Here is a 21,888-nt window from a genome sequence, read left to right as displayed (position 1 = left end):
TCCTTCAGCTTCCTGACCCTCTCCACTGCCTTCAGGGGGAACACTGAGTCGCCCCACAGGGGTAGGTTCCTCAGGACCCTCGCTTCTCTGTCCAGGAGTCTCCTGACGAGCTTGCTGAGCACGGTATCCCTCTTCCGCAGCACCCACTTGGCAGCCTGAGCGATGGACTGGTAAGAGAGGAACCTTAGGGCCTTACCCCCCGAGCTAATCAGCTCTCTCAGCAAAGCCTGGTTCTCCGGAACTGCGAGATCGTGCGAGGCCTGAAAGCCCACCAGTGTGCAGGCCCACCAATATAGCCAGGACGATACATATACCAGGTCCCTGGCTAGCTCTTCCATCATGGAAGTCTCCGAAGGGGAGAAGCAAACTGGGGCGGTGGTAGCTCTCTCTTCTGCTGCTCCCTGGCCCAGGATGGCGACTGCTGGCTCTACTGTACAGGGAACCGCGCAGTGCCCTTGGGGAAGGTAGAAACGTCTCTGGGTCTTGAGGCCTTGGAGAAGTTTGGAGGCGCTTTGATTCTTGGGGGCTTCTGCGTGGTTGGCCACGATCCTGTCTACGTGGGCCATACCCAGCCTAAGGTCCCTAGCCAAAGGAAGTGATAGTGAGGGCCTCTGTTGTACGGGTGTATTTACCAGCCTGCTGAGGCTCGAGAACCAGTCTTCGTCCGTGGAGGGCTTCGGCTCGTCCAGCCTGTGATGACTCCTAATGAGGCCTATCACTCTCCTGTAGGACGAAACTTCTGCGGCCGAGCCTTCTACGCCGTCATCTATACTTTCTGTCGGACGTTCCTCTGCTTGAGACGGAGGACCTCCGACGGAGGGTGCCGCTTGGGGAGGAGGCATCTTCCTGGCGCGGTCTAGTCTCGGTGGTTCTGGCTGGAGGACGAGCATCGCCGCTGTGACGGAGGGATGCGTCTTGGGCTTATTTCTGCTTACGGAGGTCCAGGAGGCTGCAGACCGTCGAAGGAAGGTGACTCTCACGTTTCGGTCGACTCGATGCTGATTTTGAGGCCGGGACGCGGCTGCCAGACCGAAGGGGCGACTCTCTCCACTGGGCGGATGGAGCCGGAACCTTTGCGGACTTATGCCTGTCCGCTGGGGCCTAAAGAGATGACTCTCTCCATCGATTGTACCGTCTGCTGGAGACGTACCTCACTGGCGAGCGAGCCCTTGGGAGCCAGCCCGAGATTCCCGGAACTGCTGAAGCCTCCAGGAGTTGTCGACGTGGGATGACGACCCGCACCCATTCTTCTCTCGGGGAGTAGCTTATCCTATACTTCCTCCTGGGTGATCTAGAACGCCTCCCCACTTGGCAGGATCTGGAGCGAGAGCGTGAGCGTGACCATCTCCTGCGGGACCTATCTCGCCGTCTTCTATGGTCCCTCGGGGCTTCATCCTCCGAGGAGTAGGAGTAGGCCTCGACCGAGGAGCCTGAAGACTTGTAGGACCTCACTGATGGGTCCGAGTCGCGCCGCGTTGCTGGTGGGTCCACGCGTCGATCGCCGGCGACGAAGGCTCCATGAAGACGGACGGGAGCGTAGCTGAAGGCGCTGGAGGGGAGCGGGGAAGCTCCTCGCTGGGGAACCAGGTCTCGAACTCCTCTTCAGCCTCAAGGGTGATCTGAAGGGCGTCTTTGGAGGCGCCCACGCAAGGGTGTCTGACAGCGGTAAGTCCTCCTTCTCAGCGCCACCCTCGGCTGCGGACGTACCTGAAACACATGACCAAGAGGCGGGAGAAGAGGCTGCAGCAGTCTTTCCCCACATAGGATCGTCCGAAGAGACGGGCCCCGCGTACACCAGGGCTCCGTCCTCCAAACACACTCCCGTCCCTCCCTCAGGTACCCACTTGCCTGGATTGACGACACAACCCCACTATCTGGTAATTCAGACTCCTGGAGAAGGGCCACAGGCCTCTTCCCCGCAACTGACTTACCTCGTCCCCTACTCTGGGTAGGGAAAGGCGGCAGAGACACTCAATCCGACGATGCTCCGGGCGAAGCAAGAGGCGATGAGACGCTCGGTTTCCTAGGCGATCTCCTGGAAGACTTCTTTTCTTGGTGCCATAACGCACCCACTGCACCTCGTTCCAGGACTCGCACTCCGGACACGTGGCTGTAGGGGAACAAACACTGCCCCTACACAAAGAACACAAGGAGTGCGGGTCAACTTCAGACTTTGAGAGGAAGGCGCCACATGATTTAATGGCCATAGGCCCAGGGCAATGACGGGGATGCTCCATTGCCCACTAGTAAGTCACCGCGAGACACAGGAACACAAAGGGAAAAGGATAAGGAACAGCACAAAGGGACCACGAGGGAACCGCGTGGGACACAAAGGGTCGCACTGGGTAAGGAGAGCGCGTCGGGATGTTATCGCGACGCGACAAGAAAACTCACTGGAGATCGAGACCTGAGCAAGCATGCTCTCTGACCCCGGGTCGCCTCATGGCGCTTATCACTGCGCCAGAGGTTACCCCGCATAGAAAAAGGGAGTAGGGTAAACTACACAAAATTCTGGTCGGTTGGGAGGCAATCCCAGAAACTCCTAAGAAAATAGTTTGAGGTAAGTATTCCGTGTTGGAACAAACATAAATTACAAAAGCAATTGATAAAGATTTATCTGTAACTACTTTAATCATATTCCCTTGCTTATTTCTGAAAGCAATTAGTTAATGTAGCACCCAGTTAAGATTAGTATCTCAGTAGGATATAAAGCAATACTTCAGATGATAGGAAGAAGAGCCTAAAATGTTCACAAAAATATTATTGTATTGCATTGTGGGGTGTAGCAATACAATGACATAAATTAAATGTTCTAAGGAACGTCGAAGAAAATTTGGACCTACCTCTATAAAGTTAGCAAAGCTGACACAAATACTGGTCAATTTTGATATTATCCGTAGTAGCTCTGGAGAAGTCAGCATACAATCCTTAAGGCATTCCTTCAGGAAATCATTGTGGAAGACTAACACCTCATCAACATTCTCAACCTATAATACAATATCATTTTGAAGTGCATTGGAATGTTGAGGTACAGCAATAAAAATATAAAAATTAGATAAAGAATTTTGATAATAAAATTTATTTCTGTACTCACTTGATGTTCACATTGCTTTCTTCTCTGGAAGCTTGGTATGCTGTCGTTACTCTTTAACCCTTTCGCTACAATGATGTCGTTTGACGGCAAAACGTGCCTGGTGATACATACGATGACGTCCGGATACGTCATTTACAAATATAAACCATAGGGAGGTTAAAATTACTTGTATATCCTACAAAAAGAGCATGGTACATGGTCGTATATCACACACAGTTCTTAACACCGGAAATTTCCCTAAAGAATCTCCTCCTCTCCCTGATATTAGCCCCTCCTTTCCTCAGCCAACCAACTAAGTCTTTGGGATTCCAGCCTTTATTTCTGATTGTGTAAGAGCTAATTTAGTCTGTTTTTATGTTACTATATTGAATTACACCAATGGCAACATTCCATACCTAACGCAATACTTAAACCCCGTCTGACACCCCCTAGCTTAGAGATGTAGGGATCCTCACATCTTAACCCACCATCAACTGAAACATTTGCGATTCTAGTCCTGATTCATGGTTATGCAAGGTCTATTTTAGTGTATTCTATGTTGGCATAGGTGTTCAAATCACACAGAAAGTACTAGGTACTTCAACCATCATCAGTTCCTTGCCTCTGACTCCAGTCCCACCCACAAAGTCACCAAACGTTTTACCAGTAATGCAAGCTGTTGTGATGAGACTTGTTTTTTCCCTATTCTAATCTCTTTTTCTCAACTATCATTTCTACAAAATAACATAATCTTCACGTCTCATATTGGTATCCTTCATATATATATATCTCTCTCTCTCTCTCTCTCTCTCTCTCTCTCTCTCTCTCTCTCTCTCTCTCTCTCTCTCTCTCTCTCTCTCTCTCTCTCTCTCTCTCGTTTATTGATTGCCTTATAAATTATAGAATACTTCTTGTGTCAAAGGAAAGAAACGGATATTTTCATTACATTTTTATATAGCAAAGTTCATTATTACTGATGAGTACTTTTATATTTTTGATGGCTATTTATCGTGGAATTACTACGGAATAACATCAATGAATATAAAGTTGTTTTTGCACAAAATGATAGTGCTTTACCATACCTTAAAATTATACATTATAGAATACTTTTTGTGTCAAAGGTAACAAATTGATATTTTCATGTTTCTGTATGACGTAAAGTCCATTATAACTGACGAATAGTTTTATATCTTTCAACGGCTATTAATCGTGGAATTAGTACAGAATAACATAGTCACTTCAATAAATACACAACTTTTCTACACATAAAATTCCAGTGCCATATCATGTTTTTTATAGAAAATTTTTTAAAACAAATTTCTGAAAAATTATTCGATAATCACTCTACAAAGAATGGAAAAAATATTTTGGTTGTTCGGAGTGAAGCTTTATAGAAAACTAGAAGGGTACTCAGTAAAGCGCAAACCTCTGCCGCACCAGCTTATTTCTCGACCTTGACCTTTGACCTTAACATATATCAATTGGTGTGAATTTTCATTCACTATAATATGAACCAAGTTTGAAGTCTCTGTGACAAGGATGTCCAAACTTATGGCTGATTACTTGATATGGACGTATTGCTCATCCGTGGCCTTGACCTTTGACCTTCAAAGATTTAATCCTTTCCAGCTCTTTACATAAGTTTAAAATCTCTGAAAGTTTCATTATTTCACAATTAAAATTGTAGCTATATGGTTGATGACCAGAATTTGACCTTTTGCTTGATCTTGAACTCGACCTTGATCTTAACATGTATTAATTGCCGTGGATTTTTATACACTCCAATATGAACCAAGTTTGAAGTCTCTATGACAAGCATGTCCTTTCAAAATTTTATCATTACTAACTATTTACATAAGTTTAAAATCCCTGCATGTTTAATTACTTTACAATTAAAATTGTGGGCATATGGTTGATGACTGGAATTTAACCTTTTGCTTGACCTTGACCTTCAACTTAACCTTGACCTTAACCTTTATTAATTGGCATGGATTTCATACACTCTAATATCAACAAAGTTTGAAGTCTCTGTGACAATGATGTCCAAACTTAAGGCTGATTACGTAATATAGAAGTTTTGCTCATCCTTGACCTTGACCTTTGACCTTCCAAAATTTAATAATTTCTAGCTCTTTATATAAAAGTTTAAAATCCCTGCAAGTTTCATTAATCAACGATTAGAATTATGGGCCATATGGTGCAGTCTACCTTCTGGCACCAGCTTCTTTAGAGATATCAAGTGTCCGATGACCCAGGAGTTTCGGCCACAGGAGGGCTGGGAGAATCAACTGTTGTAGAAAGGGAAGAGCTGCCTTCCACCAAAGTGACTGTCTTTCTCGGGGAGGAAAACTCTCCCCAGGACGGTATCAATGTCTATCCCTAGATATGGGGTAGACTAACCTCTTGCGTAGGGACAGGATAGACTGCTCCCAATTTATTAAAATCCCCAGTTCCCGACAAAACGAAAAAAAAAACGCTGTCTCGGAAAAGAAGTTCATCTTCTAATTGCGCCAGGATCAACCAGTCATCCAGGTAGCAGAGCAGGTGGATCCATTAGCTTGAGTCCACAAATAGATTAGTTTGAAGACCAGACCTCATGAAGACCTGAGGTGCTGTCGACAAGCCGAAACAAGGAACCTTGAACTGAAAGACCTAACATGCTACCACTACCCGGAGATACTTCCTGGAGGAAGGGTGAACCAGGATCTGAAAGAAAGCATCTCTAAGATCCAGAGTCACCAAGTAACCCTGCGATCTTATCGCTTGCCTAGCTGTGGCCATTGTCATTATCTTGGTTAATAAAGCCCTTTAAAAGATAGTGCTTGCAGTTCACAGATTTATTTTCCGATGCTTCTATCTCCCGCATGATATGTTTTATAGATGATTTTAACAAAATTAAAAAAAAAATTCTTTATTTTCCATATTTTGCTATCACATGTAAAACCACTTGTTCCCACTGAACAAGATGCTAGTGATTAAACAGCATCCAAAACCCCACCTGGCACCATTTCTATTTCCCATTTCTTTTCAGCAACAGTCTTGGCACAAGACAATAAAATTTTCTCTGCAGTGATATGGTATTAGTGTCTTTTGATTACTTCCCAGTTAAGAATAATAAAGGAATGTCTTCTAAATTTGTAAAGCCTAAATTTTTTGTAGAATGCAAAGTGAATAAGCTGTCAGTGAAAGTAGATCTTCATTTGAAACATCTTGTGGAGGACTCTCATTTTCTTTATTCATAAAAAGGGCCTGGGTGTAACTCTTTGTCTTAAGAACCTATGTCTGATTACTTACATTTAGCCAAGAACCTGTCTGATTACTTACATTTAGCTGAAACCAGAGTGAAAGATAGAGAGGCTAAAATAAAGAAAAATAAAGATGTAACAGTTTAAGAACCTATGTCTGATTACTTACATTTAGCTGAAACCAGAGTGAAAGATATAGACGCTAAAATAAAGAAAAATAAAGATGTAACAGTTTATGGTCAGTTTCTTAGAGTTTCCCTTTCCCTGCTGGGTCCCTGCCTCTCAGACTATATCTTCTCATGTAGGCAGGTTAGTGATTTAAAATGAAATCTTAGATCTAAATTTAATGGTTTATAATACTGTATGGTAGGCTTGGGAATATTGAAGGAAAATTGGAATCTCTTTAATAACTTCCAATACTGGAAGAAAAAATCTACTCTTGCTGTTCGGTGAGTGACGTGATAAAAGTAGTTTAACAAGACCAGCAAATTATAATTTGGACTCCCCAAAAGGATTTTTTGATAAATATGACCAGAAAAACTGGAACAAAGTAGAGTTTTAGAGATTGGACAGGTAGATGAAAACAAAAAGGAAATAAAAGAGTAGGAGACAGAAAGCTATGGTGCTGGGGTTCATAAGGTAGTTGCCACCATATACAGTGGAAAGCATACTATAAACAGTAACCCCTTATGTAAACGCTCTCTTGCACATTATTATACTTGTCTATTCATTATTTACACATTTTGTAATGGCCTAGAGAATGAAGTTTCTGACTTGTAAATCATATAATATATGGTTGGTCTCTAAAACATTTCCTGTTACTTGCCTCTGCCACTCATTAGCGATAAAAATATTTCTTTATATTTTAGGATAGTATGAGTTTGCATAAACCAGTACAAATAGCATTGCAAATAAGTTTCAATGTTTATTGCAACTTTCTTTAAAAGTTTATAACTTACTGTCTAGAATAAGAGGTAAACTTACCAGACACTTTACCTTTCCCTTAACAATGGTTACCCTATCATACCTTTTGCATTTTGTTGATGAAAGTCTGCCAGTTTCTCTCTATTACTTCAAACATCATATAATATTCAATATTCTGAATAAAATTGAGCATTCGCTGCCTAAGAGCAAATGCTGAACTATATGTCCGAGAAGCAGAGAGGGGAAAGCTCTTGGTTACTTTATTGCTTACCCAAACTCTGGAAAAGAAGGAAATATATTTAAGGGAACTAATATTTAGAAACATGTTATTGTTGTCAAAATTATAAATCTAATCCACTGGGAGAGTTACAAGAAAAACTTTCATAAAAACTTGAGGAATAGAGTGTCATGTTGTCTATGATATAGAATTTTTTTCACTCTATCAAGCACAATATAATATGGTAAAATGGTAAAAATATTAAAATCTAATAAAATTATGCTATATTGAGAGAGAGAGAGAGAGAGAGAGAGAGAAGAGAGAGAGAGAGAGAGAGAGAGAGAGAGAGAGAGAGAGAGAGAGAGAGAGAGACAGAGAGAGAGAGAGAGAGAGAGAGAGAGAGAGAGAGAGAGAGAGAGAGAGAGAGAGAGAGAGAGAGAGAGAGAGAAAAAAAAATATTAAGACCAAGGTAAATACCTGCACAATAACTTTTCCACATGCTTGCAGAAGAACAAGTGACGAAATATCATTTGATAGAGTGTAATAGTTTTTCTATCCAAAACAAGAGAAACAGGCCAAGTGACACGATAACCAAGAGAAAATCCTTGAAGACAGAGAGCTGTAATCTATCTTCTTGAAGGTAGAAGTCCTGTTCATCCTCTGTGTCAATGCTGTGAATATACCACTGTTTTAGTATCACTTAGATAGAGGACAATTTACATTTTACAATACCCAATTCTCAAGACAAAATTATTCTTAAATCTACATCTAACATGGTATAGCTTGAAAAAAAGAAGAGATAAGTATTCAAAAATACTTCAGTCATAGAAAATTATCAAAACTTTAACAACTTTTTATTGTTTTATTTATCCATAAAAGAAATTTTGTACAGTATTTTATAAAAAAATCTATAAGAAGGATTTCTTACAGCATTGTTAAGATAAAAGCTACAGTATATATATATATATATATATATATATATATATATATATATATATATATATATATAATATATACATACATACACACATACATACACACACAGTGTATATACAGTATATATATAGCTAGAAAGCTAGAAATGGAGTGAAAAAAAATTGACGGGTAGGTTGCTGTTTGCCGCCATGATGTGTTTCGAAATATACGAATTTCCAATTACACGAGGCCTTTCATCGACCAAATTCTCGCATAATTCGGGACCCTACTGTATGTAGTTTTAAATTACTTCTCAAAATAAGTTGATAATAATTCACTAAGTAAATATCCCATAACTTGTGGTAAACACTAAACAAGAAAAATTATATCAACATACTATAACGTACAGAAAAATATAAATTTTAATAAAAATAATATTCTTATACTCACCTGAGGTTCAAATGACTACTTAATTGAAATTAGCTAATTGTTTCAATGCTGAAAATTTCTAATTTCCAATTTTCTTTCTCTTCTTAGTCTCTCCCCTCTAGTTGCATATTGCCCTCATATTGCAATGTATGTCAATGAGTAATGCCTGGGGACACTAACTTTTATTTATGAAGTCACAATGAATGCAATAACTTCTTGACATCATTTATTAGTTGGGAGGCAGGGGGAGGACATGATATGAAGTGAGTAAAGAAATAATAAATTTTATCATCAATTTCCCATTCATTTCTATGAATCTCCCCTGAGGTTCATAAGGCTGATTTCTACACTTAATAAGAAGGGGTAAGTGAGGGAAAAAGACTAATCAAACCCAATACCCTAATCTAAATATCTAAATAACCAATAAGCAGAAATTCACCAACAATTACAAGAAGTTTAATATTGAGCTGAAGAAATAGATGAAAGTGAGAGAAATTTAGATTCAAACTTGGGGAGTAATTTCCGAAAATTCGAGAGCCCTCTTACCCATCACAATTCTTCAACAATATGAAAAAACCACATGACTTCAACAAGGCACTCTTTCGTTAAGAGGGAGTTCCTTCTTCATAAGAAGTAGAAACCCTGAGGTGCAGGCCCCGAAGTGCCTGGCCTAAAAGAAGCTCCAAGAGCTTTGTTTCCAAGCGGTAGGCAGGCATCACCATCTGGGGCAAAGATCTCAAAGGGAAAATTCTCATGTCACTTGTTTTTGTACCCTGAGGGTAAGACAGTGAGGAGCAGGAACTGCAGGCAGTCGCCTAACTTCACGGTTGCCAAGCTCTGATTGGCCAGAGAGGGGCATGGACGAATCCAATTCCCGCCGGAGGAATCACCGGGGGGAAATCACTCAGGCGATGGCCATCTCTCCTGCGGGCACGGAAAGTAACAACAACTTTTGCAGCTGTAAGCAATTCATCCCGCAAGCAGGAAGATTACTGGACAGTGGTTGGTGGAGGGTAACTCTTCCTCGGAAGGGGAAGTTGCCCAACACTTAGTGGAAGGTAACTCTTCCTCGGAAGGGGAAGTTGCCCAACACCTGGAGGCGGACATCCGGGCAGTGCTCTCTGCTTCCTGTCAACAAGTGAGCTCAAGTTGAAAGTGATTATCGAGTGCTGCCTATAAAACATAGCCGAAACTAGTTTCTGGGTTTACCTCGTAGGGATCCCACTCCCAAAACTGGAAACCACAAAGGAAACCAGTCTCTCACTGCTCTCGTTCCTACACATAAGATGCAGGAACGAAGGTGAGCAGAAGCAGAGAGTGCTGCAGTAAATTGTAACACCCTCGGAAACCATGAGATTTGACCCGATGGTGGCCGGGATGAGACAGTATGCACCTAAGGGAAGTCCAGGGTTACCATCTGAAAAGAAAAGGACTTTTTAAATTTTTATGCCAATTACTTTTAAGCCTACATTATGTCTTTACTCTACCAAACCGAAATAGAAAGTGACGGTTTGTTACTAGTGCAGGTATAAGCGGGGTGGTTGGTCTCACCCCGCTTCCCTTCCACTAACTAGTGGAGGGAAGTTACTACTCGTAAAAAACTTAACGGACAGTTTCAGCTATCGCCGAAATATATCTCCACTGTAAAGAGCGTAATGGTTTGTATATAGTGTCGGAACAATTGTATTTTTCCTAACTATACAAACCTGAGTTCTTTACTATGGATATATGTTTCAGCGCAAGCTGGAATTTAGCCATCAAATTTTTAAGCAAGGTATCAATAAGTCTCCTCTAATTAGCAGAGGTAGCGGGGGTGGGTAGACCAACCTACCTGCTCACACACTCACCCAGTGAGTTCCTCCACTTTTGATTGCAGGCAGTACATCTAAGGTGTATGTGATGGTGGGACAAGTATGTGTAAAAACTAAACTTTGTATAGTTGGGAAAAATACAAAGTACTTCAAAATTTGTCATTTGTTCTTACATGAATACAAACCCTCGTTATTTAGTATGGAGACTCACCTTCAGGTGGGTAGAGGTCTAAATTCCAACTGGCTGTAAACCTTGACCTGGGACATAAATCTGAACTGGATAGTGTGTGAAAAGAGTATCCGGACCATTCATGAACCCTCAGCCTGTGAATGCTGGAAAGTTTGACGGCCTGAACAATCTTAGTGAGCGTACTGTGACTTTATCAGGTATCCGGAGTGAGATTACATACGCTCATACTTGAGCCTAGACATTGCCCAACTCCCCTGTCATTCCATCCATTCATCCCAGACTAACACCATGAAACATCTGTCCTTGGCCGACTGCTATTGTTCTGCAAGGGTGCTAAGGTAGGTAAACCAATTGTTGAGAGGCCACTGTAGGTCCCACAGAAAACGTGTCTAGGGACCTATGTGTTATGTCTTGCAGGTAGTGGGCGGTGAAAGTGGTTTGCCTTCTAAATATGCCTGCTTGAAATATCTGCGCCACAGAGAAGTTTCTCTTGAATATCAGGGATGTGCTTATGCCACTGATGTCATGAGCTCTGTTAAGCAGACTGAGGATAAAGGGTGCAATCAATAACCTGTTGAATCCATGAGGAAACAGTGTTCTTGGTGATCCTCCTCTTCACCATACCTGTATTCACAGGCAGACACTTGACATGAGGGTGAGCTCTCTTAGTACGCTTGAGATAGTGACTTAGCGCTCTAACCGGACATAGTAACAGCTGATCAGGATCATCAATTACTTCCCCAAGACTCAAAATATGGAAAGGGCCTACACCCAGAATCTGCTACAGCCAGATTCTGAGTTTTAGCAACAAACTCATGGATGAAGCTGAGTGTTACATGCCCCATCCCCTTGAAGAGGTGATGTTATAGGAGAAACCATATTGAGAACCAAGTCATGATCTGATGCTTGATTCAACAGTTTATTAGGAGTTCATTTCAGGGAGTACTTTCACTTCGTTCCAAGGAAGTGGTCTTACTTCTGACTGAGGGTAGGTAAGCTCAAACCTCCATATGAGCATAGACAATTTCATTGAGGAGGAAATGATAACTCCATTAAGTCTAAAGACAAAGCTCAAGGCTGAGCGGTAGCCTTTCACTGCCAAGACTGAGCAGTTTTTTCCTCCCGGAAGTACAACGAAAATTCTTGGACCACTTTGCCTGGTAGACGGTGATAGAAGACCTTCTGAGGTACCAATACATCCATTTCGCCACTGCACGTGAAAAGCCTCTCTGCAAGAAGAGATACTGGATAAACTTCAGATGTGATGTCGTAGGGATGAGACTTTTGAGAAAGATTTGAGTGTGTGATTGCCAAAGGATGTCATGGAGGGTTGGGAACTCCATCAGAACATCTGTTAGCAGATGTAGAAGGTCCGAGAACAATTCTGTTGTTGCCAGAGTTAAGCTATTAGTCATCAAAAGATTGTGGGATGATCTCACTTTGTTGAGGAGTTTAGGCAGAAAGGGGGAATGCATAAATGTCTATGGTGTCCCACAGGTGTAGAGGGCATTCTGAAAAGCTGCCTTAAGCTTCCGGTTGAGAGACATGGCGAACAGGTCTAGTATTGGCGAACCCCACACAGTTAGGACTTTGTTGGGTATCTGGGGATGCAAAGACAACTCAGAAACAACTATTTGAGTCTTCCTGATCAGCCTGTCTGTCAGAATGTTCTTTTTGCCCGGGATGAACTAGGCTGACAGGGAGATGAACTTTTCCCTCCAACACAGAATTTCCATGCATATATGGCAAAAGGCGGCATGAAAAAATACGCTCTTGTTTGCTTAGATATGTCACTACTGCCTGTTGGCACTCATCAACTCTACTGAGTGCCATACAATACATAAATATAGAAGAAACCAAAATATTTGTTTCCTTAAAAAGGGTCAACTGAATATGACAAAAGAAAAAAATTATTACTATACATAAATCCATTATCAATCATAACTTAAAACACGACATTCGAGTACAAGAGTGGATGACTCAACTCTAAGCCCACCCTCTTACATGTAATTCACCTAAAATTAATATTAATAAATTTTTGACTAGTTAACATGCAAGGCTACATTAGGCATATTAAGCCAAGCCAGCTAAATCTTTATGCAATCATACCCTGACCAAGGCTGTTAAAAGCTAAAGTAAAACAACATGCCTTAGCACTATAGGTAAAACACATTAATGTTATAACAAAAAAGGTTGCCCATATTTGCCAGCTTTATCAAGAGGAGGAATGTGTGCATCCAAACTCCTAACTCTTTTATCTCAGAAACCAGTAGTAATAAAAAGTTGACCAGATATGGAAAAAGCAATTGTTTCACAATAGAAGAATCTAAAGCTAATCAGAGCGAGGCTTATATGGGGGCTATCAAATCTACAAATGTTGAGTACAATCAGAACCCATACTAAAATGTTAACTAAAACCACTAGGCAAAACCTCAAAGAGTTAGCTTAGGCTTCGAATTATGATAAGATATGCTAGGATCACTGTCACTGTCCAAAGTTAGGTTAGCATACTCAGATGCATGAAAGAAGTTAACTTTACCATAAAAGGTGAAAATAGCGAATTAAGAAAATCACTACAAACTTCTCTCTGAAGATAGCTTGAGCAGTATCATCCTATCACTACCTAAAACTACTAGCCTAATGTCCTCTAGCCAGCCCCCAGGATGAATGTTGTATTACTTTTATGCTTGGAGTACTATGCACAAACTCATTCAGCCATAAGAATATATTAATATTCTTGCATATGACATTGTTGCCCTTGACTAATAATACAATACAAGAACTATACTTAAAAGACATACAGTATATCAAATCCTGAATAAAACATCAGTAACTAGCACAAGGAAAATCTCAACTGGATTAGCAAAGCGAGGATATGTCTAGCAGTGTCAGGACAAGTAAATCTAAGTTAGCATCCTCATAGTGGGGCTCATTGTCATACACTGCCATATGGAACTAGAGGGGGAGACTATGGAAAAGGTAGAAAATGGAAATGTTATAAAAGGTACAAAATGGAAATGTTATAAGATAGACATGGGCAATTAGCCAGCTCAGGAGAGATTCATAGAAATCCATCCATATACCAAGGCACTTCCCCCAATTTTGGGGGGTAGCCGACACCAACAATGAAACAAAACAAAAAGGGGACCTCTACTCTCTATGTTTCTTCAGCCTAATCAGGGACTCAACCGAGTTCAGTTGGTACTGCTAGGGTGCCACAGCCCAACCTCCCACATTTCCACCACAGATGAAGCTTCATAATGCTGACTCCCCTACTGGTGCTACCTCCGCGGTCATCTAAGGCACCGGAGGAAGCAGCAGGGCCTACTGGAACTGCGTCACAATCGCTCGCCATTCATTCCTATTTCTAGCACGCTCTCTTGCCTCTCTCACATCTATCCTACTATCACCCAGAGCTTTCTTCACACCATCCATCCACCCAAACCTTGGCCTTCCTCTTGTACTTCTCCCATCAACTCTTGCATTCATCACCTTCTTTAGCAGACAACCATTTTCCATTCTCTCAACATGGCCAAACCACCTCAACACATTCATATCCACTATAGCCGCTAACTCATTTCTTACACCCGTTCTCTCCCTCACCACTTCGTTCCTAACCTTATCTACTCGAGATACACCAGCCATACTCCTTAGACACTTCATCTCAAACACATTCAATTTCTGTCTCTCCATCACTTTCATTCCCCACAACTCCAATCCATACATCACAGTTGGTACAATCACTTTCTCATATAGAACTCTCTTTACATTCATGCCCAACCCTCTATTTTTTACTACTCCCTTAACTGCTCCCAACACTTTGCAACCTTCATTCACTCTCTGACGTACATCTGCTTCCACTCCACCATTTGCTGCAACAATAGACCCCAAGTACTTAAACTGATCCACCTCCTCAAGTAACTCTCCATTCAACATGACATTCAACCTTGCACCACCTTCCCTTCTCGTACATCTCATAACCTTACTCTTACCCACATTAATTCTCAACTTCCTTCTCTCACACACCTTTCCAAATTCTGTCACTAGTCGGTCAAGCTTCTCTTCTGTGTTTGCTACCAGTACAGTATCATCTGCAAACAACAACTGATTTACCTCCCATTCATGGTCATTCTCGCCTACCAGTTTTAATCCTCGTCCAAGCACTCGAGCATTCACCTCTCTCACCACTCCATCAACATACAAGTTAAACAACCACGGCGACATCACACATCCCTGTCTCAGCCCCACTCTCACCGGAAACCAATCACTCACTTCATTTCCTATTCTAATACATGCTTTACTACCTTTGTAGAAACTTTTCACTGCTTGCAACAACCTTCCACCAACTCCATATAACCTCATCACATTCCACATTGCTTCCCTATCAACTCTATCATATGCTTTCTCCAGATCCATAAACGCAACATACACCTCCTTACCTTTTGCTAAATATTTCTCGCATATCTGCCTAACTGTAAAAATCTGATTCATACAACCCCTACCTCTTCTAAAATCACCCTGTACTTCCAAGATTGCATTCTCTGTTTTATCCTTACTCTTATTAATCAATACTCTACCATACACTTTTCCAACTACACTCAACAAACTAATACCTCTTGAATTACAACACTCATGCACATCTCCCTTACCCTTATATAGTGGTAAAATACATGCACAAACCCAATCTACTGGTACCATTGACAACACAAAACACATTAAACAATCTCACCAACCATTCAAGTACAGTCACACCCCCTTCCTTCAACATCTCAGCTTTCACACCATCCATACCAGATGCTTTTCCTACTCTCGTTTCATCTAGTGCTCTCCTCACTTCATCTATTGTAATCTCTCTCTCATTCTCATCTCCCATCACTGGCACCTCAACACCTGCAACAGCAATTATATCTGCCTCCCTATTATCCTCAACATTCAGCAAACTTTCAAAATATTCCGCCCACCTTTTGCTTGCCTCCTCTCCTTTTAACAACCTTCCATTTCCATCTTTCACTGTCTCTTCAATTCTTGCGCCAGCCTTCCTTACTCTCTTCACTTCTTTCCAAAACTTCTTCTTATTCTCTTCATATGACTGACCCAATCCCTGACCCCACCTCAGGTCAGCTGCCCTCTTTGCCTCACGTTCCTTGCGCTTTACTTCCACATTTTTCTCTCTATATTTTTCATACTTCTCTATACTATTACTCTGCAGCCATTCTTCAAAAGCCCTCTTTTTCTCTTCCACTTTTACCTTCACTCCTTCATTCCACCATTCACTGCCCTTCCTCATGCTGCCTCCAACAACCTTCTTGCCACATACATCACTTGCAATCCCAACAAAATTTTCTTTTACTAACTTCCACTCCTCCTCTAAATTACCAGTTTCTCTTACTCTCACCTCATCATATGCCATTTTCAACCTTTCCTGATATTTACTTTTTACCCGCGGTTTTATTAGCTCTTCAATCCTCACTACCTCCCTTTTACATCCACCTACTCTATTCCCCCACTCTTTTGCTACAACAAATTTTCCTTCCACCAAAAAATGATCAGACATACCGTTAGCCATACCCCTAAACACGTGCACGTCTTTCAATCTTCCAAACATTCTTTTAGTTACCAACACATAATCCATTAATGCCCTTTCTACTACTCTTCCATTTGCCACTCTTACCCATGTATACTTATTTTTATCTTTCTTTTTAAAGAAGCTAGCACTTATTACCATGGCTAGCACTTATTACAGTCATTAAATTACAAAAGACAGCAAAGGCATAAGAGAGAACACATAAAATAATCTTCATGCTAAGTTGATTTGTATAACATTACCTCCCAATCACAATTATTTCTGGTATATAGCACAATATCTTTATATAATGATCATGACAATAATCTTTATCTTTATACTATTACCTGATATATTCAATAAAGTTTTGGCAAAACTTTGTTCCTTAGTTCAACTGCTAATGCTACTTTGACTAACTAGCTTGAGTATATATTCAAGAAATCATAATTTGCATGGAATGTTTTTAGTCATAAGCAGGAAAAAACTAATTCAATCAGCAAAAAGTTACCTTAAAATTCGGAGCATTTGATGCATCAATGTGATTGGCTGGAGCTCACAAACAATGTCATCTTTGTACATATCATTATTGGCAGCAGATGTCCTTAAGGCTAATTCCAATAAAGACTCTAAACGATTTGGTATTACATCATCAATGTTCTTCTTGAGCTCATCTTCTAACAAGCTCATCAGCTGTACAACAAAGTCACCTTGGTCCAAAAGAAAGTAGTGCTTCACAGATCTGAAATTTTTCCATAATTAATTTTAAGTGCACTAAAAAAAAAAAAAATAGGATAAACATGATTTTCTATTACTTTACCCTGTACTATATACAGTACATTGAATACAGAATAGAGTAATAAATTAAAGAAAGCCATAAAAGCCCCCCCAAAATATGAAAAATTTGGAAATATTTTGTATTTTTCCTAACGATACAAACCTGTAGCTCTTTGTAGGGGTATTACTTTCGGTGGAACTGAAAGGACGTGCTATTAGAAATTAGTGAGGGTTATCCACCCCTCCTGCTAATTAGTATGGGGGGTAGTAACTAACCTTCTCACTCACACACCTGTGACTGTACTTCCCTTTGCTTGGAGGTAGGACTTCAAGGGGACCTGGGTTGGCAGGCAAATCTGTATAAATAGCTACAGGAGAAATAAAAATTATTTCTAAATAAATTTGTCATTTGTTCCATAACTGGAATACAAACCTATGCTATTTATAGGGGTATGACTCACCCATTAGGAGGGCGGATGTCCCTGCCAATCTGGCTTTTTGGCTTTACCCACGGATTCTTCTTTAAGGGTGTTAGCACATAAAAGAGGAAACCCTAACACCTCGCTATCCATACTATGCATGGTCTGTGGCCTACGCAAGCTGTGTGTGTTGAGATACTAGCTGTGCTACTGTCAAGGTAAGATCTCCTTTGAGTCATAGGAATCGTCCGAGGTCACCAAGACATACTCAATACCACGTCACCAGGATATGGAGACGCAACAGTATTAACACAATACTAGGTACACAAGGGAGCATGGTTTACTTGCAGTGGTTGAGGTCCCCTGTGCAGAGGACCCTGGATGCAGATTTCCCCAAAAGAGGAGAGGATGAAGAAAAGAAAGAGCCAGTCATACTTTTTCATTCACTCAGACTTAAACCGGGTAACCAATGCCCCCAACCTCCTGCTACTTGTCCATAAATGAGCTTGAGGTATTAAACCAGTTGTTGTGCAGCCACCACAAGATCAACAGAAAACATATCAAGTCTTCTGTGGGTTACGTCTTGCAGGTAGCCGGCGATGAAGGTCGTTTGACACTTCCACACGCCCACTTGTAGGACCTGCGTCACAAAGTAGTTACGTTTGAACGCCAGGAACGTAGCAGTCCCCCTGACGTCGAGTGCTCTGGTCGACTTGTTGGAGGAGGATCTAGATTCAGTGTGAGGCCTTGCGAATCCAGGCAGAGATGGTGCTCTTCGTGATCCTCCTCTTGACCTTCCATGTGCTGATGAAGTATTGACACTCGAGGTGAGCTCTCATAGTTTCCTTGAGGAAGGGCCCCTGGTTTGGCATAGTAATCATTGATCTGGATCATTGGTCATGCTGCGAAGGATTCATAGACCCAAGCGTTCAAAATCTGGGATCTGAGCTGCCAGAAACGAGGTCGAGCATTACTTGATCGATCGTCGTGAATGATAGATGTTAAGAGCGTCCCATGTGGTTCGCCGACTCTCTTGGCCAAAGCCAACATGAGTAGTAGACCTGTCATCAAGGTCATGAGACTTCTGCTGCTTGGAATCCTGGAACGAGGTTTCCTTTCCGACTAAGAGTTATTGTTGATGGGCACCATAGTGAGTATAGGAATAGGATATCTGGTGTTCCATAGGGTAGTGTTCTTGGCCTATTACTTTTCATACTATATACAGATCACTGATTGATTGTTTGAAGTTCTCTGGCATCCTGACATCGAAGGTCATTGACGCCGATATCGTTTATTATAAATAAAGATTAAAAGAACATTCAATTTAAACCAGAAAAGCAAATATGTTATAAAAGTTTAGCATCAAGAAGACCTGCTTCTGATATAAATTTAAAAATGCCACTACCATTGTACAACACATCATGTCCAAGGATCTTGGCAAGGCTTGAGGGTACACTCAGGCATGCTGTTCTGTCTTGTTTCTCTCCCTCTTGTTTTGTTATAGTTTCATAGTTTATATAAAGGAGATATTTATCTTAATGCTGTTACTGTTCTTAAAATATCTTATTTTTTCTTGTTTCCTTTCCTCATTGGGCTATTTTCCCTGTTGGAGCCCCTGGGCTTATAGCATCCTGCTTTACCAACTAGGGTTGTAGATTAGAAAGTAATAATAATAATAATAATAATGAGGGGTGCCAGCGAAGCAGAAGAAAGGTTAATTCCTTCCGGTCTGAAGGCAAGGCTCAAGGAATAGCGGTGGCCTTTCATTGCCGAGGAAAGTTCCAGTGGAGAGGAAATGTCTACCTCTTTCAGTTTAAAGGAGAGACTCAAGGCTGAGCGATAGACTTTTACTGCCAAAACCAAGCGGAGCATTTCCTCCCACAGATACATGAAGAACTTTGCTATTGCTGGAATAGTGGCATCAAGTGGAGAGATAGTCCTTTCGCAACACCAACCACAGAAGACATTCCACTTTGCATGGTTGACTGAGGCTGACGCTCTTCGCAGGTGTCCAGACATGCTTTTTGCAATTTGTTTCAAAATTCCACTCCGAGTGAGGAGATGCTGGATAGTTTCCAGGTGTGAAGTTGTAGCGAAGCTATGGCTTTGTGGAAGCTATTCGCCATGTGGTTATCTGAGTAGATCATGTCGTGGAGGAAGTTCGCTTGGATACTCTATTAGGAGTTGCAGAAGGTTTGGGAACCATTCTGCCTGATGCCATAGTGGAACTATGAGGGTCATCAAGACATTGACCAATGTTCTGGTCTTGTTGAGTACTCTTCTCATCAGAGCAAATGGGAGAAAGGCACCAACGTCGATGTCGTCCCACCGTTGCTGGAATGCATCTTGCTAGAGCCTTGGGGTCTGGGACTGGAGAGCAGTAAAACGGGAGCCTGAAGTTCAGGGCCATTGCAGAAAGATCCACTGCCGAGAAACCCCACAAAGGCAGGACTTTGGCGGCTCCTAGATGATTCAAAAACCACTCAGAGCCCACTATATGAGTAGCTCTGCTCGGGTTGTCTGCAAGCATATTCCTTTTGCCAGGAATGAAGCAAGTTGATAGGGTCATCAAGTTGATTTCTGCCCATCTCAATATTTCAACTGATAGATGGGATAAGGGCTGCAAAAAAGTACCGCCTTGTTTGTTGGAACTGTTGAAGGGCCATGAAGGCAGACTCCATCTCTAAGAGATTTATGTGCTGGCAATTTTTGAACTCTGACCATAGGCCTGAGGTCGTGTGGTGCAGCATGTGGGACCACGTCCCTTTCTTTTGATAAATCTGAGAAGAGCATCAAGTCCGGGGGGAGGATGAGAAGGTCAACGCCTTTTAGCAGATTCACGTCTACCACCCACCATCCAAGGTCCGTCCGTTCCTCTGGTTCCATGGGGATCAGAGTGTCCGGGGAATTGAAGGCCTGATTCCAGGTGGACTTAAGCCGCCCTTGGAGGGATTGTATCCCAAGATGGCCATTGGGAACTAGATGGGCCAGAGATGATAGGTGTCCAAGGAGACATACCCACCTCTGGGCTGGAAGTTCTTCTCGTCTGAGGAATGCTTTTGTGACCTTCCTCAGCCTCACTACCGCCTTGTTTGTTGGAACTGTTGAAGGGCCATGAAGGCAGACTCCATCTCTAAGAGATTTATGTGCTGGTACTTTTTGAACTCTGATCATAGGCCTAAGGTCGTGTGGTGCAGCATGTGGGACCATGTCCCTTTCTTTTGATAAATCTGAGAAGAGCATCAAGTCCGGGGGGAGGATGAGAAGGTCAACGCCTTTTAGCAGATTCTCGTCTACCACCCACCATCCAAGGTCCGTCCGTTCCTCTGGTTCCATGGGAATCAGAGTGTCCGGGAAATTGAAGCCCTGATTCCAGGTGGACTTTAGCCGCCCTTGGAGGGATTGTATCCCAAGATGACCGTTGGGAACTAGATGGGCTAGATGATAGGTGCCCAAGGGGACATACCCACCTCTGGGCTTGAAGTTCTTCTCGTCTGAGGAATGCTCTTGTGACCTTCCTCAGCCTCACTACTCCGTCGTCTGATGGGAAGGCTTTGTGAAAGTTGGTGTCAATGGTCATTCCTAGATAAACCAGGTCTGAGAGTGAAGCAGTGATGACTTCTTGAGGTTTACCACGATCCCCAGATTTTGGCAAAGCCCCAGAAGTTTGTCTCAGCGCTGAAGAAGGGTTGCCCCGAGTCTGCTAGAATCAACCAGTCGTACAGGTAACATAGGAGACGGATGCCAATTCTGTGAGCCTAAGATGATACTAGGGCGCGCACACTCATAAAGACCTGGGGTGCTTTGGAAAGACCGAAGCACATTACCTTGAACTGGTATTTCTTATTGTTCAGATTGAATCTCTAATCCTTCCTTGAAGACTGATAGATTGGGATCTGGAAGTATATGTCCTTTAGATCCAGGGTACACATGAGGTTCTGTGGTCTTACCCCTTGTCTAACCGTGTCTGTCATCATGCTGAACACAGTTTGTTCGACAAACTTTTACAGAGCTGGGAGGTCGATGACTGGCCTCCAGACTCCAGATGCCTTTTACACAAGAAAGGGTCGACTGAAGAAGCCTGGGGAGTTGTCGAGGACCTCTTGGAGAGCGACCATCTCCAACATGGTCTGGACTTTCGTCCAAAGGGCCAGCTCCTTTGCGGATCTCTTCACATAGGAACTCGTTGACATTGGAGTCTTGATCAGTGGAGGGAGAGATTGAGTGAACAGGAAGTGATACCCTGAACAAATTACGGAGATTGTCCAGTGTTCTGCCCTGAGCTGCATTTACCTCTTACAGCAGCTATCTAGGCATCCCCCCTCTGG

The 21,888-nt window shown here is 42.2% G+C and overlaps 1 protein-coding gene across 1 annotated transcript in view; it reads right to left on the bottom strand.

Moving 5' to 3' along the window:
• LOC137630696 (gamma-tubulin complex component 2-like) overlaps window positions 1-21,888 on the bottom strand; it is a 250,855-nt gene that overhangs the window by 81,280 nt on the left and 147,687 nt on the right. Inside the window, 5 exon segments of the mRNA XM_068362328.1 lie at window positions 2,844-2,987; window positions 7,346-7,520; window positions 7,937-8,072; window positions 8,075-8,130; window positions 16,876-17,106. Coding sequence (XP_068218429.1) covers window positions 2,844-2,987; window positions 7,346-7,520; window positions 7,937-8,072; window positions 8,075-8,130; window positions 16,876-17,106 — 742 coding nt within the window.

The sequence above is a fragment of the Palaemon carinicauda genome, chromosome 38 (genome assembly GCF_036898095.1).
Source record: "Palaemon carinicauda isolate YSFRI2023 chromosome 38, ASM3689809v2, whole genome shotgun sequence".
Taxonomy (NCBI): domain Eukaryota; kingdom Metazoa; phylum Arthropoda; class Malacostraca; order Decapoda; family Palaemonidae; genus Palaemon; species Palaemon carinicauda.
This window is presented reverse-complemented; position numbering and strand designations above follow the sequence as displayed.